This window comes from Callorhinus ursinus, unplaced genomic scaffold (assembly GCF_003265705.2).
Source record: "Callorhinus ursinus isolate GAN/ISIS: 27379988/994484 unplaced genomic scaffold, GSC_fseal_2.0 scaffold18, whole genome shotgun sequence".
Taxonomy (NCBI): Eukaryota; Metazoa; Chordata; class Mammalia; order Carnivora; family Otariidae; genus Callorhinus; species Callorhinus ursinus.
Genome location: NW_027397080.1, coordinates 25,323,515 through 25,348,727, shown reverse-complemented (window position 1 = coordinate 25,348,727; position 25,213 = coordinate 25,323,515). Strand labels below are relative to the sequence as shown.

Sequence of the window (25,213 nt, the reverse complement as noted above, 5' to 3'; positions counted from 1 at the left end):
TATCCTCTGGTTGGTGAGTTCTACGGTATTCTGGAGCCATGACTAGAGAACCAGTCTAGAGACCCTTCTTTCAACCCTTCCAATAATGTTATAAACACTTAATTTTCTGTATGAAATCCCTTTCTGTTTAAAAGAAGTCTGAAGACAACGTGAGGGATCCTTGTAGGATGGAAATGTTCTGTACCTTGACTGTATCAATGTAAATATCCTGGTTGTGATATGATGGTACCTTAGCTTTGCAAGATGTGAGCAGGGCGGAAACTGGGTAAAGAAGGGTGGTGGTGGAATTGCTCCGTATTGTTTCTTACAATTGCATATGAACCGGGGCGCATGGGTGGTTCAGTAGGTTGACCATTTGACTCTTGATGACTCTTGATTTCGGCTCAGGTTTAACATAACATTAAACTTGGCTGAATTTATAAATATAAGTGAACCCCAAGAGACTTTGGGGTTTTAATGTCCCAGTTCCAACATCTGAGTTCAGCCCAGAAGCTGCTTGAGATTCTCTCCCTCTCTCATGGCCTCCCACCCCTGCGCTCACTGATTCGCGCTCTCTCTTTCTCTAAAAAAAAATAAAATAAATAAACAAATAAACAACACAACACAAAAAACAGGGGCACCTGGGTGGCTCATTTGGTTAAGCGTCGTCTGCCTTCAGCGCAGGTCATGATCCCAGGGTCCTGGGATGGAGCCCAGCATTGGGCTTCTTGCTCTGCAGGGAGCCTGCTTCTTCTCCCTCTGCCTGCTGCTCCCCCTGCTTGTGCTCTCTCTCTCTCTCTCTCTCTCTGCTGAATAAATAAATAAAATCTTTAAAAAAAAAAAAACCAACTGCATGTGAACCTACATTTTTTTCAAAATAAAAAGTTTAAAGAGAATGCCCAGCAAGGTTTCTATTTCTGCAGGAAACTGACCTCCAAGGGGTCAAGGCATTAGATTTGAAGGTGATGCAGATCTAGCCTACTTTGGGCAGGGAGAAAGTAGTTACAGAAGTTATCACTTATCACAATAAGCATTGTTGCCTGGGGGAAAGTGCCTAATAAAGATAGGCTTTGGTGGTTGGAGTGGCTGTCACACTGACCCTTAGAGGGGAGTGAGCACTGTGAGGACTGTCACGTAGGCTGCCTATTTATAATTGCACTGAAGACTTTCAAAAAAGAAATATTTAGGGTTTAAATTCTCAGCTCAAGACAGGACCAGAGAAGCAAGGGCCATTCCTGACTACTCTAAAAAATTTATCTCCTCTCTTGTAGCTACAGGGCTTAATGTTGCCAAAAATTGGACAGAGCTGATGATACTGTGGGTTGCTGAATTGTAATATAATTGCAATATAAGTTGTGTTCACAGGCTGGCCAGGTGCATTGGATGGGAACAAGTGGCACTTAGCAATCAAGAAGGAGGTGTTTGGGTGGATGCAGATGACTAAATTCCCTACCTCTTCAAATCCAAAATTCAGTGAAACTCTTTTGCCTTAGATGCATTAGATGCAGCCCCCTCCTCCCATTGAATGAGACTGACCCTGCTTTCCCTGGAAAGCACGTAATGGCCTTATCTGAGGAAGTTACTTTGCAAAGAGATGCTGATTCCCCTCAGAGATCATTATCCTTTATTGGTCTCCAGATCTGGCCCAGTCCAAAGTGCCCCAGGGAACAAGCACGTGATCTGACCCTAGAGGTGATTTACTGATTTACGAAAGAAAGCTAGCAAGCAGGGAGGGAAGGAAAAAAAAAAAAGGCAAGCCTTAGCTAATAAGTGAGCTGAAACCTAGAGAATATACATGTAACTTAGACTTGTTAAGTCAGGGAAGAAGGAACATAACATTAAACTTGGCTGAATTTATAAATATAAGTGAACCCCAAGAGACTTTGGGGTTTTAATGTCCCAGTTCCAACAGCTGAGAATTGTTCTTTTGGCACAGTTGGTTGATCGATAATTGAAACCCAATAGTGGTCTTCATTAGATGAAGCTGAGATGCCAGAAATTCCTTCCAACAATACAGAAGGAGGAATCTACAAATTCAGGCTAGGTGGCTGAGAGCAGGAGCTAAGTATACCCCTGCTGCTGGAATGAGTGAAGGGTGATGATTGCCTGGTTTCTCACTAGGGGGTGTTGCTGCAGTCTATTACTAACTGACTCCCTCCACCCCGGGGCTTCTCCCCTCCAATGCCCTCTCCCCTTAGCTGTCCCAGAGACACACAGGGTCCCTCACCATCTCTGGAGTCTCCAGCCAAAACCTCATCCACCCTCCACCCTAATGTCCTCCCAAAGCTTGGTTATTATTTACACGTGGGCCTTTTCCCAACGAGGAGAACTTTAGTGGTTGGCTAACTTGTGGCTATAACTTGAAGGGCTGTAGATAAACTGACAAATGTCTATTTATACAATTTAGTTTATCAATTTGATTACACACACATTGAAAATCTTGAATTATGTAACACTATAATAATTTATAAATGCAACGATGTTTTCTCTGCTTTTTTGTCATGAAACGGTTTTCTTAACTCTTCACAGGCATCCTTGACATACACTTTTTAATTCACGTCCATTTTGAAAATGGATAATGTTATAAAGTACTAGATAAAATGGGGACGCCTGGGGCCCCTGGGTGGCTCAGTCGTTAAGCGTCTGCCTTCGGCTCAGGTCATGATCCCAAGGTCCTGGGATTGAGCCCCGCATTGGGCTCCTTGCTCGGCGGGAGGCCTGCTTCTCCCTCTCCCACTCCCCCTGCTTGTGTTCCATCTCTCACTGTCTCTCTCTGTCAAATAAATAAATAAAATCTTAAAAAAAAAATGGGGACGCCTGGCTGGCTCAGTCGGTGGAGTGTGTGACTCAGTCTCGGGGTCATGAGTTTGAGCCCCACGTTGGGTGTAGAGTTGGGTTTTTGGTTTTTTTTTTTTTAAGATTATTTATTTGACAGAGAGAGACCACAAGCAGGGGGATAAGCAGGCAGAGGGAGAGGAAGAAGCAGGCAGAGGGAGAGGAAGAAGCACGCTCCCTGCTGAGCAAGAAGCCCGATGCAGGACTCGATCCCAGGACCCTGGGATCACGACCTGAGCCGAAGGCAGATGCTTGACCCACTAAGCCACCCAGGTGCCCTAGAGTTTACTTTAAAGAAAAAACGAAAGAAAGAAGGAGCGCCTGGGTGGCTCAGTCAGTTAGGTGTCCGACTCTTGATTTCAGTTCAGGTCATGATCTCAGAGTTGTGAGATCAAGCCCCATGTGGGGCTCTGTGCTGGGTGTGGAGCCTGCTTAAGATTCTCTCCCTCTCCCACTGTCCCTCCCCACCCCACTCCCTCTCTGTCTAAAATAAATAAATAAATACATAAATAAATAAATATTTCTTAAGAAGAAAAACAATAAAGTACTATAGAAAATAATAAAATGTTAAAACTAGATAAAATAATAAAATATTTTCTGCATGCCCATCATCCAGATTCAACAGTTGCTTTGCTACAGGTGCTTAATATATCCTTCCTTTCCTTTTTCTTACTTTTTTAAGTAGGCGACACTCCCAGCATGGAGCCCAACATGGGACTTGACCTCACAACCCTGGTATCTAGACCCGAACTGAGATCAAGAGTCAGATGCCCAAATGACTGAGCCACCCAGGTGCCCCTCACTGAAGTATTTTAAAGCAAACCCCAGATATGTCATTCAACCCTCATATCATTCAGTGTGCAACTCTTAAAAAATTATCTTATGTTTCCATGATGGAAGATTTTAAAAATAAAATCTTTTTTTTAATAAAATCTTTTTTTTTTAAAAAGAATATTCTTTGAAATATTCTTTGGAGAGAATCTTAAGTCAGATTATAGAGAAAGTCCTGTAGAACATCCCACATTCTGGATTTCTCTGCTTCCTCGTGCTGTCATCTGAGTAGCTCTTCTCTCCATTTCCTGTAAATTAACTGGAGAGGGATAAGTAGGTTCAGGGCCAACATTTTCGGTTAAGAACATGTTCTAGATGCTGCTGAGTCACATCAGGGACCTCTTCAGTGGTGCTAAGATCAATGGTGGGTCTGGGTGGGAGCAGCCCGATTCCTTCTTTGGAAAGTTCCCCATCAACTTCCCATGTAACAGTTTCTTCCTTTGAAGATCCTTCCCTGAATCAATGATTTCATTAGAAGTTGTAAAATGATGCATTTCTGATGTTATCATTCTTTCCACACTTATTAGTTGGAGTTCTTTTTTTTGTTTTAAGTTTTTACTTATTTATTTAAATAACCTCTACTCCCAACATGGGGTTCAAATTCAGGACCCCGATCAGGAGGAACGTGCTGTTCCGAGTGAGCCAGCCAGACGCCCTAGCTGGAATTCTTTTTTTTTTTTTTTAAGATTTTATTTATTTGAGAGAGAGAGAGACAGAGCCAGTGAGAGCACAAGCAGGGGGTGGGAGGAGAGGCAGAAGGAGAGAGAGAGAAGCAGACCCCCCCCTTGCTGAGCCAGGGGGCCTGATGCGAGGCTGGATCCCATGACCTGAGATCATGACCTGAGCCAAAGGCAGACACTTAACTGACTGAGCCACCCAGGTACACCTGGAATTCTTGTGTAAACTCATCAATTAGGACCATAGTTACCTAGAAATATAGTTCATTCAGAGAAGTAGGCTAGAGCTCATTTCCTTTAAAAAAAAAATAACAGCTTTAATTGATATATAATTCACATACCATACAATTCACCCTTTGCAAGTATGTATCCACTTTGGTCAGTTTTACTGTATTCACACAGTTGTGCAACCATCACTACTCTCTAATTTCAGAACATTTTCATCATGCCAAAGAGAAACCCTTACACCTATTAGCAGTCATTCACCCATCCCCTGCCCCAGCCCCCTGGCAACCACTAATCCACTTTGTGTCTATGGCTTTGCCTATTTGGAACATTTGATATAAATGGAATCACACAACATGGGGTCATTCTTTAAGATTTTATTTATTTATTTCAGAGACAGAGAGCATGTGTGAGCACAAGCAGGGGGAACAGCAAGCAAAGGGAGAAGCAGACTCCCCACTGAGCAGGGAGCCTGACGGGGGCTCAATCCCAGGACCCCAGGATCATGACCTGAGCTGAAGGTAGACGCTTAACCCACTGAGCCACCCAGGCGCCCCACTAATATCCTTTCTTGATTCCAGCATCCAATCCAGGATCCCACAATGCCTTTCATTGCCATGTCCTCTTAATCTCCTCCCTTCTGTGATGGTTTCTCTTATTTTTTCATGATCTTGACCATTTGAGGAGCACCAGGCAGGTATTTTGCAGAATGTCCCTTGGTTTGGTTTTCCCTATATTTTTCTCATGGTTAGACCTGGGTTATGGGTTTGGGGGGAAGGAGACCACAGATGAGACATGCCCTTCCCATCACATGATCTCAGGAGTACAGGTGTCCACAGGTGCCCGGTCACTTTTAAGTCAAATCACACAAGCAACAATATCCAGCTAGAATTTAATTTTCTTTGACTTTTGCACAGCCTATCAGTTTTCTATCGCTGCTGTGCCAAAGTACTACAATCTAGTGGCTTAAAGCAACACAAGTTTTTATCAGTTGGTCAGAAGCCCAACATGGGTTTCACTGTGCGGAAATTAAGATGTTGCCAGGGAGGTTCCTCCATGCAGGTCCTAGGGAAAAAAATCCCTTTTCATGCCTTTTCCAGTTTACAGAGGCTGCCCAGATTTCTTGGCTCATGGCCCCCTTACACCATCTTCAAAGCCAGCAATGACGGGTGAGTCTCACGTCCTGTCTCTGGCTTTTTTCCATCAGCACATCTCTTCCTAACCCAGGTGGGAAATGTTTGCCAATTTTCAAGACTAGTGTGATTAAATTGTGCTCACTCAGATAATTCAGGATAATCTCCCCCTCTCAAAATCCATACTTGTGATACTGTGATTGATAATAACATATATATATATCTGTTCTTTGTCCAGTTCCTGGCACAGAGCTCCTCACACCCTTTGCAATTGCGCAAGTGTTGAGAGCAAGAAAGTTGTCCTTTTGGGGGCACCGGAGTGGCTCAGTCGGTTAAGCATCTGCCTTCAGCTCAGGTCATGATCCCAGGGTCCTGGGATGGAGCCCTGTGTTAGGCTCCCTGCTCAGCGGAGAACCTGCTTCTCCCTCTCCCTCTGCTTGCCACTGCCCTTGCTTGTGCTCTCTGTCAAATGAATAAATGAAATCTTTTTTTTAAGTGTCTTTAGTTATAGGAACAAGGTAACTTTTATTTTTAAAAAAGTTTTTAAAGATTTTGTGTTTATTTATTAATTTGAGGGAGAAAGAGAGAGTGAGCAGGGGGAGGAACAGAGGGAGAGGGAGAGCAGACTCCACACCGAACACAGAGCCCCACGCGGGGCCCGATCCCAGTACCCGGAGATCATGACCCAAATTGAAATCAAGAGCCAGATGCTCAACTGACCGAGCCACCTAGGTGCCCCACGAGGTGACTTCTAGAAAGACCCTAGGTCACCTAAGGATGGGCTTGGTGGCCAGGGGAACCAAAAAAGTGTGATTAGAGAGTTGGAAATTTCAGCCCCACCCACCAATGTCAGGGAGGGTTGAGGGGCTGGAGTTCAGGCTTTAATGGCCAATGATTTAATCAATTGTGAACATAGTGGAGGAGATTCGGGAAGAGTGGCGGCTCAGAGACTATTAGAAGCTCCGCCTCTTTCTCCATTCTTTGCCCTGTGCATCTCTTCCATCTGGCTGTTCCTGAGTTGTACCCTTTTATAATAAACTGGTAATCTAGAGGCGTCTGGGGGGCTCAGTCAGTTAAGTGTTTCCTTCGGCTCGGGTCATGATCTCGGGGTCCTGGGATCGAGCCCCGCATTGGGCTCTCCCAATGCGGCAAGTGGCAAGTCGGCTTCTCCCTCTCTCTCTATGATCTTTCTCTCTCTCATTCTATCTCAAATAAATAAATAAAACCTAAAACAAAAAGCCAAAACCTGGTAATCTGGTAAATAAAATGTTTCTCTGACTTCTATGTGGCACTCTAGCAAATAAGGAGGGGGTCATGGGACGCTCTGATCTAGAAATCCGAATCACAGATGACAATGTGGAATTACAATTAGCATGAGCAATGCGGGGATTGGCAGTCGTGTGGGAATGAGCCCTTAATCAGTGGAATCTTGCTATCTCCAGGTAGGTGGTGTCGGACCAGAGTTAATTGTTTGCTGGTGTAAGGAAAAAACAAACACACACATCAGAATTGATGTTAGAAGTGAAATACCCCAATCACAACTGCAAAGTCGTTTTTGCTATGTCAGGAAACATGTTCACAGGTTCTGGGGACTAGGGCATGGATATCTTTGGGGGACCATTATTCTTATACCATACAGAGTTACTTGTAATGTACAGAAGTGATACTGTTACATTTAATGAAACAGTACCAATTTTCGTTTTAAAGTGTATTTCCAACAAATGAGCAAACAAACAGAAACAGACTCATAAATACAGAGAACAAACTCATGGTTTTCAGAGGGGTAGGGGTGGGGGGAGAGGCAAAATAGGTGATGGGGATTAAGAGGTAAAAACTTCCAGTGACAAAATAGGGGCGCCTGGCTGACTCAGTTCCTAGAGCATGTGACTCGATCTCAGAGTTGTGAGTTTTGGTATTGGGGTTGTGAATTTGAGCCTCACATTGGGTGTAGATATCACTTCAAAAATAAAATATATTTGTTAAAGATTTTACTTACTTATTTGACACAGAGATAGAGAGACAGCAAGCACAAGCAGGGGGAGCAGCAGGCAGAGGGAGAGGGAGAAGCAGGCTCCCCGCTGAGCAAGAAGCCCAATGCGGGGCTCGATCCCAGGACCTGGGATCATGACCTGAGCCGAAGGCAGACGCTTAACCGACTGAGCCACCCAGGCACCCCAAAAATAAAATCTTTAATTTAAAAAAAAGGAGGTACAAACTTCCAGTTTTAAAATGAATAAGTCCGGGCATCTGGGTGGCTCAGTTGGTTGAGCGGCTGACTCTTGATTTCAGCTCAGGCTGTGATATCAGGGTCGTGAGATGGAGCCCTGCATCAGGTTCTGTGCTCAGTGCAGAGTCTGCTTGTCCCTCTCCCTCTGCTCCTCCCCCCCCCCCCGCATGCTCTCTCTCACTAAAATAAATAAATAAAATCTTAAAATAATAATAATTTTAAAATGAAATGAAGAAGTCATAAAAATGAAAACTACAGTATGGGAATGGGGTATGTAGTTGATAATATTGTAATACTTTTGTACAGTGACAGATGGTAACTCTGCTTGCCATGGTGAGCATTTCCTACTATGAGTAAATGTCAAATCATTATGTCTATGTCATACACTTGAAACTAATATAATACTGTACATCAACTATACTCCCCTTAAAAAATGATGCTAATAAAGTATATATGTTTTTTCCAATAAAAACAGTCAGTTGATTTAAAGGATGCAGTCGACTGAATGTGTCCTCCCCAAATTCATATTCTGAAACTGAATCCCGGGGGTGATGGGATTTGGAGGTGGAGTTTTTTTGGGGGGGTGATTAGATCATGAGGGTGGAGTCCTCATGATGAGGTTAATAAGAGACTCCAGACAGAGCCCCTGCCCATTCTGCTGCATGAAGACCCTGCCAGAAAGACAGCCATCTCTGAACCCATGACTCCTCACCAAACATGGAATCTGTGGACATCTTGATTTGGACTTCCCAGCATCCAGGACTTTGAGAAATCCATTTTCTTGTTGAAGTCTGGACAGGCTAAGGCAAAGGACAGGTAGGAAACGGCTGGAGTGGAAAGAAATAGGGTCTGTTTGGTAGAACAGCCTCCCAGTGACCTGACAACAATTCTGTTGACATAACCCTGTGGATCAAAGCAATCCGCTAGCTGCCCCAGGCCAGTTCCTGTGGCTCCTGGTGGAATTCACTCAGCAGATCCGGATCTGGTCCGGTGAATATAAAAGATCTGGTCCTTGGGTGGGGAGCTACATCCTGGAAGAGGCTGCTGAGAAGTTCTCCTCCTCCCAGAGCTAGAAGTTCTCCACTGTGGCAGCGGCAGTGACCCCCTCCCTCGGAAGACCCCAGCGACCAACAGGCCAGCCCCAGAGTCATGGGCCTTGAGACAGATCTGGAGACCAGCTCGGGTAAGGGGTGGCAGAGGGGCCTCAGCACCGCAGAAAGACCAGCCGAGGTGGGCCTGGGGAGGGCACACACCCTCCCTGGAGCCGCTGGGATTCTCAAGACATGGGTGGTGGGCTTCACTGATTCCCTGTGTTAACAAACCTACCAGAACACGAGCTTCCTTCCGAGCCTGTGTCGTGAGGAAGAGCCCACAGTGAAGAGAATTTGCTATCTGGGTAACTCAAGAAGTTCACTGTTTGAGGGTCCAGGCTCTGGATTCACGTGGAGCCACTTCATTGATAAGTCGATCGATTGGCTCATGGCTTCTCCCTGAGCTAGGTCGGGAGGGTACAAAAGTAAGACTGCAGGGATGCCCAGGACAGACAGTGCCCCGGGCACTACCGGTGGGCTCCAAGGCTAGGGACGAGGTTGTGGGGGGAGGGGAGAGCAGCATGGTGCTCCCTGAGGACCACCATTTGCACAAGCCGGGCCTCAGTTTCCTCATCTGTAAAAGGTGGCAGGACCTTCCTCTTGTTCGAGGACCTCATTACTTCAGCAGTGTGTCCGTGGACCAGCAGCACGGGCATTCCCTGGGAGCTTGTTAACAATGCAGAGCCTCACCCCTCACCCCACCGGCGCACCAGAGTCTGCAGGGGAATGCCCGGGGCTCTGCTCCAGAAGGCAGACGGCTGAGTAGGGGAAAGCCAGGATTTCTTTTTTTTAAATAAGAATTTCAATTTAAATTTTTTTTAAGATTTTATTTATTTATTTGATGGAGAGAGAGACCCAGCGAGAGAGGGAACACAAGCCAGGGGAGTGGGAGAGGGACAAGCAGGCTTCCCGCGGAGCAGGGAGCCTGATGCGGGGCTCGATCCCAGGACTCCGGGATCCCAACCCGAGCTGAAGGCAGACGCTTAACGACTGAGCCACCCAGGCGCCCCGAAAGCCAGGGTTTCAACTCATGTCTCCCTGATGCTGAAATCCATGCTCTTAGACCCCACTCTTCCGGTCTTTGTGTGTCAGCCAATTGGGCAGTGAGACCCTCGTGGAGGGAAGGAGGAAGTGAGTGAATGAAACCACACTTGACTGTGCTAATGCAAACCTTTGGTCTTCTCCTTCCTTCCAGGTGGGAAGCCGGCCTGCCATCAGAAGGCCATCCCCACCACTCACCTCACTTTTGTCATCGACTGTGCTCGTGGCAAACAGCTCTCCCTGGTGGCACCCCCGGTGCCGCCCCGAGCCCCAGGTCCCCATCTAGGACCTGTCACTCCTCCAATGAAGACCTATATCTTGTTCTGTGGAGAAAACCGGCCCCACCTGACTCAGGAGGCCCCTCTGGGTGGGGGACACCTGGCCCACGCCGGGGGGACCCTGCCACCCCGCAGAGGGACGGTGGCCCCGGTTTCCTCCCCAGTCGGTCCACGGGTCCCCCAGGAGGCTCCTGAAGCCAAGGGGAACCCCTTGAAGACCGTGCCCTCAAGATCTTCAGCTTGGGGCACGGTCATCGGCTCCCTCAAAGCCCTCTCCTCCTGTGTCTGTGGGCAGGCAGAGTAACTGGAAGAGCCTGGCCCTGGAGGAGGGGGTTGGCACAGCAGGCTCGAGAGCTCAGGGTCGGGGTGGGGGGTGGGGGTGGCTGCAGCTCCCAAAGCCCAGCCCTCTTTCCCCACCAAGCAGAAGTCTTTGTGCCCGAGCCAAGGAAGAGCATTGGATCAGATCAAGGACATATGAAACAGCCACCAAGTACACACTCAGAGGTCTCCTCCTTCCTCCTCCTTATCTTTGTTCACCTTTCACTAGAAGCAGGATAAGGCACCTACGCATGGAAAGAGACCAATTCATTCCTACAGCAAATCCTAATGGAGCATCTTCTGCATTCCAGGCTCTGCAAAGTACTAGGGAAGACACCACAACATTCTTGGAGCTTATCCTCGGGGCGGTGGGTGGGGGTGAGGGGAAGGGTTGAATAAGCAAACAAATAAATCAAGATGATTTTGAACAATGATGGAATGAGTGCCGTGTAGGAACTGAAATGGGGTGCCGGGATGGGGGGGTAATGGGGGGCCAAGAGCTTTTCTGATATGGTGGGTGGGAAAGGCCTCTGAGTGGGTAATAAAGTATGATCTCGAAGACGAGAAGGAGCCAGCACTGTGAAAATCAGGGGCCAACCCCGAGCGGGGTGAGGATGCCCCAGTGCAACGGGCAGGGTCAGCGAGTTGTCTGCTGCCATCCTCGCTTTTGTGCAAGTGTGCGGGTCCCTGGGAGGTCTGGACACCGGGTGGGGAAATTCCGGGGGCCCAGGTGGGGCCTGGAGATCCAAAATAGGAAATAAGGGGAATTGCTTCTCAAGAGGGCCTGGCGTGGTGGGGGGGGAGGGGCGGTGTGTGCTCAGAAAGGTAATGGAGAATCATGTTTGAACAGATACAAATAAGAGCTCTTATTTCCTGAGCAGCTACTGCATACCAGGCTCATGCACCCCTAGGGAGACAAGGTGGTCCCTGCCTCACGGGGCAGTCATGTTACCCAGCGGGAAGTGGGGTCACTGGCGTGCGTGTGAGGGTGTGTGTAGATCTGAGAGGCACGGTGTTGTGCGGAATGCTAAATCAACTCAGCCGAGGAAGTGTGTCTCAAGGCTTTCTCGTTAAAATTGCTGAATGTTCGGAGCGCCTGGGTGGCTGAGTCAGTTAAGCGTCTGAGTCTTGATTTCGGTTCAGGTTGTGATCTCAGGGTCTTGAGATTGAGTCCTGTGTCTTCGGACTCCATGCTCAGTGGGGAGTCCGCTTCAGATTCTCTCTCTCCCTCTGCCTCTGCCCCATTCCCTCTCTAAAAACCAAAATTGCCGAATGTTCACGTATTTATTCAATGACTATTCAACTAGTTTCCTACAAACCCTAGTAGCTAAGGTTGGCCGTTTGCTCTGTGCCCAGGGAAGAGACATCTGTGAGTATGTGCCTGGGTAAGGAAGCTCAGATTAGGGAACTGAGGTACACGGAGCTGAGGGATGCTCTCAGGTGCCCCAGACTGGTACAGATTCAATCAGACCCCAGGCAAGCCTGGTGCTCAGGTTGCTCCCAATCCTAGGGCCGGTGGCTTCTCGTCCCAGCAGAATCTCTCCTAGGCAGAGGGGATCCAGAGAGAACAGCCATAACTCCGTCCTCCGGGAGCTCACAGCTTGGTGAGCCTGATGCTTACCAGAGCATCTGATAAGTGCAACAGTAAGGGCGTACAGAACAATGCTGGGGCTGGAGGAGGGTGTCCAGCCCACTCTGGGGAGAGGAGATCAGGGAGGGCTTCCCGTAGGAAGTGATGCCTAGACTAAGGTGTGACCAGTGAATGAGCCACGCAAAGGCAAGGGAACAGGGGTGGGGAGTGTTCCAGGAAGAAGGACCAGCATCATTCAGTCTGGCTGGAGTATTCATTCATTCACTCAGTATTTATTTGGCACCCACTGTGTGACAGGCTCTGGGCTAGACCCTCAGCTGGAGCAGTGATAAGACAGACAAGGCCCTGCCCTAAAGGAGCTTATTCTCCGGTTGGAGGAAGACAACGCATGCATGTGCACACGGAACAGTGGCCAGAGGAGTGGCAGGGACCTCATCATGTGAGGCCTTTAGATTTTATTCTAAGATAAGTTCTGTTGGAAATTGTGAGAAGTGACATGCCCAGACCTACCTTTAAAAAAAGTTCCTGCAGGGGGCGCCTGGCTGGCTCAGTGGGTAGAGCTTGTGACTTTTTAAAAAATTTCTTTATTTGTTTATTTATTTAAGTAATCTCCACAACCATTGCAGGGCTTAAACTCAAGACCCCGAGATCAAGAGTTGTATGTTCTTTCTACTGAGCCAGCTGAGCGCCCTGAGCATGTGACTCTTGATCTTGGGGTCGTGAGTTCAAGCCCCAGGTGGGCATAGAGCCTACTTAAAAACAAAACAAAACTTTCCCTAGCTCTTGTGCTGGGACCAGAAGTCATGGGTGGGGGCGCAGGAGGGGGGTGGGAAGCTTAGGAGGCTGCGCCCTAATCCAGACAAAGAGGGGTGGCAACTTGGTCTAGAGAGGTAGTAACAGAGTAATCTGGATGATATCTGCACCACCACCACCCCGACCCCGCCAGTTGAGAATCCCTGGACTGGAAGAGCCCAAAGACGCAGCTGCAAAGGGAGTTGGAGGCCCTCAAGGAAGAGGGTGGCCCTGTGGCTGCACGTCCAGCTTTGTAACAGCAGGTGTCGCCCTATCATCAGACTGGAGGGCACCGTGTCCGGGCCAGCCGGGAGGGTAGGCAACCGCTGGGCAAGGGGCCAGAGTCCTGGGCCGGCCACCCAGTGGGGTCCATGTTTCCAGAAGCAAACTTCATTCTAACAAACACCCTCTTCGTCCCGATAATGACTATATGTATATATGTGTGTGTGTGTGTGTATAAATATAAATTTTTTTAAATTTATTTATTTTTTAGTACTCTACACCCAGCATGGGGCTCGAACTTACAATCCTGAGATCAAGAGTTGCCTGCTCTCTGACAGAGCCAGCCAGGTGCCCCATGACTATGTATATTTTCATATGCACCACACACCCCCTCTGTTCCTCTCATACCAGACCAGAGAGATGGGTATGATTTTTACTGCCATTTTGCAGATGAGGAAAGAGGCGGAGCCCAAATCCAAACCCCAGGCAGCGTGACTACACACCTGTAAGCCACGGCATCATGACCCTGAGCCATGTGGTTGGCACTGTGTTCACATTTGTTCAATGGGCAAATGGTTTTATGAGGACCCAGCCTAGGGCCTGACAGTGTGCAGAGGATGTGTGGGGCTAAACAGGTGAGCAGGGCCCTCATTGAGATGGAACTCACAGGTGGAGGAGAGAGCTCAGTTAGTCTCTCTACCCACAATCCTGTGAGGCACTATCCCATTTTACAGATGTGGAAACTGGGACTCAGGTAGGGAAAGCAACTGGCCCAAGGTCACACAGCTAGCAAGTGGCAGAACCAGGGTTGAAATTAAGGTAGTTTGACTTCAGAGCTTTGCCTACCATCCATACTGAAGGAACTCAACAAAATTCTGTTGAGGGAGTGAATCAATAAACAAATGAAAGACTTTATTGAACCAGTGAGTTAAAATGTGAGTAAGGGAATGTGTTTCCAGCTTGGTAGACATGCTTCATCAGGACTGTGTCCCCACTGCCTGAAAATGTCTATACATGATAGGTGGTGGTTGAGAATTGTGTGAAAAGGAGGGGAGATGGGCGCCTGGGTGGCTCAGTCGGTTGAGCATCCAGTTCTTGGTTTCGGCTCAGGTCATGATCTCAGGGGTGTGAGACCGAGCTCCAGATCTGCTTTGAGCAGGGAGTCTGCTTGGGATTCTCTCTCCCTCTCCCTCTGCCTCTCCCCGTCTCATTCTCTCTCTCTCTCTCCCCTGCAAAATAAATAAATAAGTCTATTTTTTAAAGATTTTTTTAATTTGAGAGAGAGAGTGCACATGAGCGGGGGGGGAGGGGCAAAGGGAGAAGCAGACTCCTCGCTGAGCTGGGAGCCCGATGAGGGACTCGATCCCAGGACCCTGAGGTCAGGACCCGAGCTGAAGGCAGACACAACCGACTGAGCCACCCAGGAGCCCCTAAATAAATCTTTACAAAAATAAATAAATAAATTACATTTTAAAACAAGGAGGGGAGGGAGGGAAGAACAAGGAAGGATGGAAGGAAAGTACAGATTTGCTGTCTTGTCCTCTCTCCTCTGGGGCTCCTAGGGCCCGCAGCCCTGCTTTGTGCCCAGAGGTCCCACACCCAGTCTAGTAGCCCCCAGACTCCCATGAAAGATTGTCCCCAGGTCCAGGCTGTGGAGGGCCTCAGAGCTGGGGACTGGCCCAGCTGGCTGGTCACGGTGAGCCCCAGGCCAGGTGTGGGCAGCCCAACTGTGCTGACTGTAAATATCACTCCCTCCTCTGTGCGGAGGCTCCTGCCGCGGGCACCGTCCCTGCAGACTTCAGGCACCATGCCCCTCAGGACCCTCTGCTGTTTGAGGGCAGCGCCCCGTGGGTAGAAGCTTGGCTCTCCTTGTTCAGAAAATAAGCACAATTTTAACAAGAGTTTAGCATTTATTGAGCTTATACTAAAACAGCATCTCTCTCTGGTTCCTCATAGCAGCCCTGGGAGGGTGGTGCCTGATCTTTGTTTATGGGATGAAGGAAACTAAAGCTTCCAGAGGCTTCTCTCCCCCCACCTCCACCTCCAGGGCCCAGACGGGATCGTCTGAGCCGGCCAGGGGACCTTGTAGCTCTGCCCTTACCTGCCTTTCATGGAGAGGAGACAGCAGCCACCAGGGCAGCTTTCCTGCCCCTCCGGCCTGAGTCTTGGCCTCGAGGGAGCCACAGACAGCGTGGGTGAAGCTGGGGATGTTGGGATCCAAATCTAAACGAAGTCACAGTAGCTGAGCCCTACTGGGCATTTTCAGAGCATGGCATACGTGAGCTCCAGTCAGCTACTACGTGCCAAGCCCTTTACACGCATCGCAAAACAACCCTGGCAATGGATTCCATCAGCACCACTTACAGATGGGCCAACTGAGGCACAGAGGGGTTATGTTACTTACTCAGCGTCGCGCAGCTCAGAAGCAGCAGAGAGAGCCAAGATTCGAACCCAGGGGGTATAGCTCCAGAGTCTGTGCTGACCCTCCACTATTTACTGAGGCTTGCTAGCTTTTCAAAACATCCTACAAACACGCACTTAGCTCCCTTCCCGTGCCAGGCTTGGGAGCAAGAGGGCAGAAGAAGGCATCTTCTGCTACCGCAGAACTCTGGATCAGAGGACACTGCGGGGAAGGGGGGCTGGGTGGCCCGCTGTGGGAGGTGGGAGTTGCCTCTGGGCCATGGAAAGGTGGCCAATGGGCATGAGGGGGTTTGGTCTGGAATACCTGCCCCGGCCTGAGGTTCTGGAGGCCCGGGTCTTCATCTCACCTCTGCCACCAACTTCTGTGTGACCCTGGGCAAGGCTCTAGCCCTCCCTGGGCCTCAGTTTCCCCACCACACCAAGAGGAGTTTGGAGTGACTCCCTAAGGGGACAGGGCTGGCCAACCAAGTGGGTGGGCCTCAGGGTCTGCCCTCACCCACAGGCAAGCACCCCTGTCATCTGAGTTTCAGTTTCTTTTGAACACAAAGTTTGGGCCTAGGCTTCTTTGGGCTTGTCTGTGCCCCTGAGCTGGTAGCTCTAGAAGGCTTTCTGGAGGAAGCAGCTTTGGACCTGAACGAGACGGAACTTTCTAGGTCCTTGGCACCATTCGGGGTCTCTGGCATCACTTGACCTGGACGTACTCTCAGGTCTCCAGCCCTGGAAGGCTGCATCTTTCCAACTTCCCCTGCCCTCCTGCCCAGGCCCACTCCAAAAGCTATATAAGATGTACAAGTTTGCATTCCCTGTATAGGATGCCAGGATAGGGGCAGGGGAGTTGACTTAACCCTCGGATGATGTTGTGGGGGGAGGGGGAGGGGGAGGGATTGATTTGGGCTTTCTAGACTCAGCAGAGAACTTTCTAGAGCCATAGACAAGGATTCAAATCCCAGGCATGCCACTTCCAAGCTGGGTGACCTTGGGCCAGTTGCTTGACCTCTCTGAACCTCCTTGGTACCTACTTTGCAGAATTATTGCGTGGATGAGCAGTATGCTTGGCACACACTAGGCGCTCAATGAATGGGGCTGCTAAAATTATTCTTCACGGGGTGGGGGTGGGGGTGGGGCGCACGGCTGGCAGCCAAACCTATATTTAGCCTGGAAAGGGTGGGGGGCGGGGGGAGACAAAGCGTCAGAGCCAGCCCAGGCGCCCAGGGGGCGGAGCCGATGAAAGAGGGCCTGCCGTCTCCATCTCCCCTCCCTCCTCCTCCTGCGCAGGGTCACCTTGGTGGGAGGGCTCTCTCAGACACAGCTTCTGCTCTGTCCCCCGGGAAATCTTCATCTCCCCAAACCTCGGTCTGGGGAGAGAGCTGCTGGGGCCGGGGGGTGGGTGTATTGGGCCCCACCGGCCATGTGGGGGGAGCTGCCCCTTTTCCCAGCTGGGGGCTGCCCGCCGCCCAGCCCCCGACCCCTTCGCGACCCAGGGGATCGGGAAGCCAAGGTGAGCCTGACCCTGGATGGGGTTGAGGGAGACGGGGAAGCTGGCCCGGCTCCACCCCCAAGCCCCGCGCCGATGAGTTTCGGGGCTGCAAATAGCCCAGTGGAATCAGTGAGTCACGGAGGCTGGAAATACCGCGCCCCCTCTTCCCTCTGCTCCCCTACTCCCGCCGGCAGCCCGCGCTGCGCTGTGGAGCGCCTGGCGCTCGGGTTTCAGTGGCGCCTCGTGGTGTTGGGGGTGGGGTGGGGTCCCTCCAGAGCGCACCGGGACTCCCCGAACCAGCCAGCCCTCCAGCCAGGGTCCAGCCCTGCCCTGCCGCTGGGTCTGTGCGACCCTGAGCCAGTCCCTCGGCCGGTCTGGCCCTCACACAAGCTGGGCTTCAGGAGGGCAGGTGACGCAGGACAGCTGGCCCGCCTTTGGTGTCCCTGTGCCTGGGACAGTGCCTGGCAGTTGGAAGAGAAGGCACTGCAAGGTTTTTCAGGGAAATGATTCTGGGGTTCCTGCTCAGGTGGGTCTTGGTGCCGAGGGAGAAAGCCAAAGGACACCCACATTTCTGGGAGGTCCTTGAAATGTACTTGAGCTGCCACCCCTGGCCCCAAATCTCAAGGAAGGCATGTCAGTTTAGTCTGGGGTTTCTCCCCCTGGCTGCCTCCAGCCCCATCCCAAGTTTGAGAACTTCAGGCAGGTGATCTCCAGAAGTCTGTGTTGTTTATTGTGTGTGCACGGTACAATGCTAGGGTCTTCCCATGCCCCCTCCCCCCCACCAGCCATCCCCTAAGGGCCCCAGAATGGCAGGGGTGAGAGGCCACCCTAAAGAACACTGACCAAGAGGTGCAGAAGGGAGAAGCTGGCCTTGCCTCCTGCCCCCAGGGGGCCTCAACTACTGTGAACCACCCCTTTCCCCCCCACCCCTGCTTCTGTATGTTGGAGACTGAGCCAGTGTCACTGGGGGTATCTGAGGCTCCCTAAGATGAAGGATGACCTCCCTGGAGGTCCCTTGCCCTGGACTGGAGACTAGAAGGGAACTGGGTTGGGGGCTCTTCCTACAATCCGGGCACTCTTCAGCATGAAGATGTGGGGCAGGATGCAGAGGCCACATGAGGCAGAAGGAGGGGAACTACTCCCCCGTGCTCAGAGGGGAGGGGGTCCGCTTGAGAGCAGCTTTCACAGCCTGGGTTCAAATCCAGCCTTTAATGAATGAGCCGGGCTTTCAACTGCTCAGGGACTCAGTTTCCCCACTGATAAAAATAGAGATTATAAAATCTGATTTTCGAATATGCTGAATTCAGCCTCAGCTAATGGTATTGTTCAGTATTTGAAGGATGTGACCATGGGCATGTGTGTGTGGTATATACACACACCAAGCCTATAGATTCACCGATTAAAGAGGGGGCAGGATGGGGGAGGTGACTGGCCACAGGGGAAGGTTGACAAGAAACTTCAAGGGGTCCAACCTTGAAGACCTAAGGTCCCATCCATGCTGTCTCTCCCACCTCAGCTGGGTGACCTGTCTGCAGGGGAGGCAGCCGCAGGAGCCCTGGTCTCGGGGTGGGAGGAAGGACCAGCCCCACCGCTCAGTGAGGCCTTGCCTGGGGACACAAGCGGGGGGGGGGAGGTGGGGGTCAGGGGTGCTGTACAGTTTATCACGAACCAGGTGTATTGGAAGAACCCCATCTATATACAGACATTGTGTGGCCCCGCCCCGGCACAGCAGGCTGGTGGGGGCACCAGGTAGGCAGGCAGCCTGGCTTGGGGCTTGGGGCTTGGGGCTTGGGGTGTGGCAGAGAGGAGGTTCCCCGCCGGGGCTGTCCCCTCTGGCTTCCCTGTGCAGTTCCACTTGGATCAGCGCCTCTGCCTCCCCCCCACTCCCCTCGGTCAAGGGGGTCCCAGGTCTCTGTCCCCTCCACCCCTGCCCTGCAGAGACTCCAGAGATCAAAGGGTTTGTCTGTCTGTCTGTCCTGCAGATTATTTGCCTGGAGATCCTGCCTGTCGCAGTCCCTTTCCCCAAAGTGGGTTCTCTGGGAGCTTCCTTTCCCATCTCAATCCCTTTATCCCGGATTCAGTGAAAGAGGCCACATCTGGAATCTTGGGGGCTGTAGGTGAGGCAAAAGTTTCCCTGGCCTGCCCTGGGGAGCAGAAGGCCTCAGTTTAGGGGGGATGAGCCACCTCAGGGCCTGGAGCTTGAGCTGGGAAGTGCTGCAAGCTGTCATGAGGGGTGAGGCAAACTTCTCTGGCAGGCCAGTGTGGGGAGAAGGGGGGAGCGGGAGGGGCCCGGGACAGGGAGGCCCTCAGATTTTGATCTCGGTCCGGAAGGTCTGCTGGCCGTGCTCCGTGTGCGGGTGGCGCCGGGCCCGGACGGTGAGGCTGCCGTCCTCCCTCAGGGCAGAGGTCACCGAGGTGGGGTCCACGTCCTCCGGCAGCTGACACTTGTGAGCGAAGGTGTTCATGACCGTGCCGTCAGCTGCCAGCTGGGGAGGGGTGACGATGGGTCAGCGCAGGGTGTCCGCCCCCGTCCCGCTGGGATCAAGCCGCCGTCCCTTCTCCCTTGTGTCACGCCAGCCAGGCCCCCACGCGCCCGTGCTGAGGGGCTGGCCCAGTGGCAGTGGTGGGGACAGCGACAGAGGGGCTCAGAGGAGCCCCAGTGCTTCCACGGGGGCGGGGAGGGGGCGGGTGTGGTGTTGGCTAGCTCAGAGAGGGAGGAGCTCCCGAGCAGCAAAGAGAAGACAGCCTGAGCAGCAGGGGGGAGCAGGGCCGTGCCCTCGGGGAGGCCCAGACACATGGGGTGTCAGCAGCCCAGCGGATGGGCTGCCCCTCCCCCCATGGCTTGGCCCGCACGCAGTGTCCAGAGGAGCCTGGGGTGGCTGAGTCACTGGGGTGGGGGGGGGGGATGCAGGCTGGCACGTGCTGCCCGCTGGTCCTGGTGCCCACAGTCCTCGGCTTCTCTGGTAGAGGTCCCGGGGCAGCAAGCCTCCCGTGCTCAGCAGAGGAAGCCAGGCCTTGGAGGATCCGCAGGAAGACTTGGGCAGACCCTCTGGGGGCAGCACCCTTGGTCAGGCCAGGCCACACCCTCCTCCCCAGTAGAGGCCTCCTGGGAACTGGGACTCCGAGACCCTAGTGACCCAGTGACCCTGAGACCCACGGGTGCAAGGACTGTGGGGTGTGGAGTGCATCTGACCCTGAACGGCAGGGCCTCTGCCCAGCCTGGAGCCCCGTTCAAGGATCCCAGGATGGGGGCTGAACCTCCGGGTGGGGGGAGGAAAGAGGGGCTTGAAGGGTGTCACGTGGGGGAACTCTTCCCCCCAGCTCCCCAGGGGAGCCCCCCACCTACCCACGTGCCTGCCAGAAAAGCTGTCCCCACTCAGCTACCATCTGCATCCTCTCGGTTCCCCCCTCGCCTCACCTCCTCAGGTGCCCCCTGCCTGCATCCCTCCAGCCCTCTCCCATTCCCCTGTGACTCCCTCAGCTGCCCTTTGGCTCCTGAACAAAGGATCTCAACGCCTTGGGGCAGGGAGAGGCAGTGGTGGGGGGGTGGGGGGCGCCTCTGCCTACAAGCAGTAGGAGCCAGGTCTCCAGTTTGCCCTGGGAGGTTGTGGGGGGCACTAGTCAGGGTCTGGGGTCCCGGCATGGGAGTGGGGACACTGGGCAGAGGGTACAGATGTGGAGCCGGGCAGGATGGGCAGGCTCACCTTCTCAGCCCGCACCTCGATGTGGTTGTTGGAGGTGGTGACAATGATGTCTTCAGGTGAGAAGTCACTCACGTCCACTGCAAACTCGTAGGCATCCCCGAGGGTCTTGATGTTGCCCGGCCCCCCGGGACGGGCTATAGGGGGAAGGCTGCTGTGAGCTGAGCCCCGGGCAGGCCTGCCTCTAGAACCCGGGTTTCTGGCTCCTCTTGGGGAAAGGGGCAGGCCCCCAGGCCTGACTCCCCCTCAGCTGTTGTCCCTAACCCCCCTGCCCTCCTCCCCTCACCTCCTGCAGCCCACCTTTTCTGTGGTGGGTTGAGTGACACTGTGTGGGGCAGCCCACCCAGGCCTGGAGGCTGGGGGATGTCTCCCACCCCTCAACCCCATCCAGTCCTCCAAAGCTCCAACGAGGACCTGGCCAGAGGCCCTGTGGGGCCACTGGCATCAGAGTTGACCCCTGGGGCCCCAGCCGTTCTTGGAGCCCGGCCCGTTCTTGGGGCCACATCTGTCTCTGTGGCCACATCTGTCCTGGTGGCCACACGTGGCTCCAGTTGGGCGGCACCTGTTCTGGGCAGCTCGGCGGCCACGTTCACAGGTGCCCTGGAGCAGGGGTCCCCTCCCTGTGCATCTCCCGTCCGAGCCCTAACAACTTGCCTGGGAAGGCCAGGGGCTCCGAGTGGGGCCGCATGAAGCTGCCAAAATCCTCGGAAAACATGCTCAGGGCTTTCTCCATGGGCGGGTCCTGGGCTGGGAGGGCACAGGAGGCCGAGGAGGCCGAGGAGGCCGAGGACGAGGAGGAATGGAAGCTTCTCTCCGCTCTGAAGGTGGAAGAGGTCCTGTGGCTCATCCACGGGCCGGCGGCTGGGCCCTGGCCAGGCAGGCAGGGGGACAGGACAGCGTGTGGGCAGCAGGCTCGGGGGGGAGTGTGCCCGGCCCTGATTGCCGGCGCTTTATAAGGCTGGACCGTCCCTGGGCTTGGGGCCAGCCCCTTGTCTCCCAGCTAAATTTAGGCCTTGCCTCGGCCCGGAGGGGGCTGGAAATCCTCGCTGGTGAGGCTGCACTGCTGACAGTCGAGCACACGCAGGCCCAGGCTGAGCTCACAGCCCGGCATTCCAGGCCGATAAGTCCAGCCCGGGGCCTCCGCAGCGGCGGGGCAGGGGGCAACCTGTCCTCTCGCCGCTCAGACCCCCCGTGCCCGCCACAGGACCTTGTGTGTGTGTGTGTGTGTGTGTGTGTGTGTGTGTGTGTGTGTGTGTGTGTGTGTGGTGTTTCTGTGTCCCTGTCTCCCGCTTCAGCCTGGCGGGGGGGAGGGGGTTTAGGACTGTGCCTCCGCCATCAGATTGCAAGCTTCTTGAGGATAGGGTTTTCTGTTTCCTGTCCCCTCTCCCCCAAAGTTCCAGTCCTTGGTAAGAGGGGATCTAGGTGGTGGGCAGTCAGGTCAGCGGCGGCCCAAGCACCTGGCTCTGGGGAGAGCAGGAGATGCAAGATCAGAAGGTAGGGGTGGGTGGAGGACCTCCACCTGTTGGACCCCTGCGTGAGGCGAGAGACTCCTTCCCTCAGGGCAGATAATGTTTACAGCCAGCTCTTAGGAAGGACTGAGACACCCTGGGGGGGTGGGGAATGTGCAGCTGTCCCCCTGCCCGCTCCCACGGGGACCCAGATTCTGTGCTTGCCCTCCCCCCACTCTCAGAACATTTTGGGGGCCCCAAGGGGAGGACGCTGGCAGCCCTTGGCCAGGGTGGGGTTTGGGCCAGGATTCAGGGGAGGGGGGCAGATAATTTAGTGGTAAGTGTCCTTAAAGGTCTAGAAGGTTATGTTGCTGGGAACTGTCTGCTTGACCTCCAGCTCAAGAGATGCTCAGGACTCTGGCAGGCGGGATTTCAGGGAGAGGTAAAGGAGAATTCCAGAAGACGCTATTGCTATTCTAGCTCTGAATTCTGGAGTGCCTCCTGGCTGTGAGCTTTCCAGCACCGCCCCACTTGATCTCCACACAGCTCGGCTCGGGAAAGAGGTGTTGTTCCCATTTTATAGGCGGGAAAGCGGAACCTCACCGAGGGGGCGGGCCTTGCATGTGGGTAAGTGGCAGAGCTGGGATTCGGACCCAGGTGGGTCTGATTCAGAGCCCCTCCAGGAGGGGCGCCTGAGTGGCTCAGTCAGTTAAGCGGCTGCCTTCGGTTCAGGCCATGATCCCAGGGTCTTGGGATGGAGCCCCACATCGGGCTCCCTGCTCAGACTCGGGGGGGGGGGGAGTCTGCTTCTCCCTCTGCCCCTCCCCTGCTCCCTGCTTATTCTCTCTCTCTCTCTCTCTCTCTCTCTCTCTCAAATAAAATAAAATCTTAAAAAAAAAGAAAAAACCCTCCAGGAGGCTGGGGTGACCTGACCACACTGTGTATGGAGACAGACTGGCCCAGAAGCCCCTCTCTAGCCCCCCACGGCTCAGCAGAGCCAGGACTGACATCCTGCGGGGCCAGGGGGTGAAGCAGGAGAGGCTATTCTGGGCGGTGGGCGCTGCCCAGGCCACGGTGTGGGGTTTCTGTTCTTCTCTCCAAATCCTGCCCTTCCTGCCCAGACCTGCTCTGATTCCTCCTCCCCCATGAAGGCCTCTGTGATTGCTGCAGCCACACAGGGGCCCCTGCCCAGAGGCCCACCCCAGCACCTGGCACTCTGACATGTCTTCCTGGGTCTGTGACTTCTCTGTCGTGTCCTCACTCCCCCATCAGACTGGTGGTTCCCCTGGTGCAGGGGTCCGCCTGTCTCCCTGTTAGATTGGGGGCTCCTGAAGGTGGGGACTGTCTTTCTTTTCTCTGGCTCCCACAGAACACCATCCTTGTGGGACTCTGTCTAGAGGTACTCACTGGTGCTGGTGGTCCGTGGGTGGGGGCAACGTGGAGCTGGGAGCTGGGGGGTGGCTGGAGCAAGAGGGGTCTGTCATTCTAGTGGAGGTTCCTGCTGGGCCCGTGTCACCCATACTGGCTGAGGGGTTCCAGTGGGGCTGCCAGGAAGTGACCAGCACGAGGCAAGTTGGAAAGAGGGTAGGGGCGGGGGTGGGGGTGGGCCCAGAGGCTTCCTGCCCGCCAGGGAAACAGGAGCTGGTGGCTAAATGCAGACACACTGTCATGGTGCTGAGGGCCTGAGTCACTGCTCCTGGACGTCAGATCCCGTTACCCACCTCCGCCCACCGTTCCTCCTCCCCTTCCTCCTATCCCTGAGGCATCGCCCATAAATGTACTGGATCTACAGACTTCAGTGGCCAGGAGGGACCTCAAAAGGTCATCAAGGCCATTCCCCTGTCTCTAGGCATGCTGTCCCTCCAGATCGCAGGGGTAGAAGGAACTTCCGAGATGATCCAATGCCTTTTATCCCAATCACCTGGGAGAACTTTTAACACACACAGACTCTTCCCTCTGCACCCCAAGATTCTGATTTACGGTCTTGGGAAGCGAGCAGGTATCTGTCCCCGTCAGCTCCCCACACAGCCAGCCCGCAGGCCAGCATTTGGAAACTGCTCATCACTCAGCAGATATTTACAGAACACCTGCTCTGTGCGGGGCCCTGTTCTAGGCTCTGGGGGAGTCATGATGAATGAGGAATGCGTGCATGACTCCCCAGCTCTCCTCAGGGGACAGAAGAGGACACCAAGGTTCTGAGTGGTGGAGGACCTGTTGCGGTGACAGAGCTGTTCTAGCATCCAGCCTGCTCTTACCCTCCACGGCTGCTGGGGCTTGATGCAGGAAAGTGGCTTTGGGAGGGACTCTGCTGCCCTCTCCCCAGTTTCCTGGTGTTCCCAGGGCTGGGAGGTGAGGGTGTGGACGTGCAGCACCTGCTGGGCAGCTGATGCCGGCTGTGGGCTTATACTGGGGTTTGGGATGTCAACAGGGCAGCCAGGGATCCTGTTCCTGTACAAAGTCACCAGGTGGGTGTGGCAAGGTGACAGTGGGCCCAGCCCGTGCAGAGCTGCAAGCCCCCCGTCCCGCCTCCCACCACACACACACACACACACACACACACACACACACACACACACACACACGTGCTCCTATTTTGGATGGATGTGGCCAGGCATCCAGGGGCAGAGGGTGGCTCAGGGTCCCAGGGTTTTAACAAGTCCCTGAAGGGCCATCATGATTTTCAGAAAGGAGATTTGTCTGGGGAAGGGAGACAGAGCAGTTATCCCAAATCTCTTGCCCAAATCTTCCCAAAAGTGACATCAGACCCAAATCCTCTGCTTTGTGACCAAACCCTTGTCCTGACTGATGAAAGCCACAGGGGCTGGAGGAGCTCTGGGGAGGGGAAAAGCCAGACAGTCTAGGTCTGGGTTCAGCCTCTGCTGTGTGACTTTAGAGGAGTCACTACACCTCTCTGATCCACTATCAT

General features: G+C 53.2%; 2 protein-coding genes across 2 annotated transcripts; one reads left to right on the top strand and one right to left on the bottom strand.

Annotated features, from left to right (window-relative positions):
• The first annotated feature begins 8,952 nt into the window (after positions 1-8,952).
• Positions 8,953-10,989, top strand: SRARP (steroid receptor associated and regulated protein). Its single transcript, XM_025855930.2, has 2 exons — positions 8,953-9,090; positions 10,194-10,989. The coding sequence occupies exons 1-2, from the start codon at positions 9,057-9,059 to the stop codon at positions 10,619-10,621; spliced, it is 462 nt and encodes a 153-aa protein (XP_025711715.2). The 5' UTR covers positions 8,953-9,056; the 3' UTR covers positions 10,622-10,989.
• A 6,856-nt stretch (positions 10,990-17,845) lies between these two features.
• On the bottom strand, positions 17,846-21,777 carry HSPB7 (heat shock protein family B (small) member 7). Its single transcript, XM_025856615.2, has 3 exons — positions 21,494-21,777; positions 20,843-20,976; positions 17,846-19,624 (listed from the first exon to the last, which is right to left on the bottom strand). Exons 1-3 carry the CDS (start codon positions 21,684-21,686, stop codon positions 19,445-19,447), a joined length of 507 nt encoding a protein of 168 aa, XP_025712400.1. The 5' UTR covers positions 21,687-21,777; the 3' UTR covers positions 17,846-19,444.
• Between the last annotated feature and the right edge of the window lie 3,436 nt (positions 21,778-25,213).

What these genes read in the sequence shown, in the direction of transcription:
- SRARP (XM_025855930.2), top strand. Translation starts at nt 9,057, where the DNA reads ATGGGCCTTGAGACAGATCTGGAGACCAGCTCGG. An exon ending in AGATCTGGAGACCAGCTCGG is followed by an intron (nt 9,091 to 10,193) that starts GTAAGGGGTGGC and finishes CCTTCCTTCCAG; the next exon opens with GTGGGAAGCCGGCCTGCCAT.
- HSPB7 (XM_025856615.2), bottom strand. Translation starts at nt 21,686, where the DNA reads ATGAGCCACAGGACCTCTTCCACCTTCAGAGCGGAGAGAAGCTTCCAT. An exon ending in GGAGCCCCTGGCCTTCCCAG is followed by an intron (nt 20,977 to 21,493) that starts GCAAGTTGTTAG and finishes TTCCCCCTATAG; the next exon opens with CCCGTCCCGGGGGGCCGGGC. An exon ending in TCGAGGTGCGGGCTGAGAAG is followed by an intron (nt 19,625 to 20,842) that starts GTGAGCCTGCCC and finishes ACCCCTCCCCAG; the next exon opens with CTGGCAGCTGACGGCACGGT.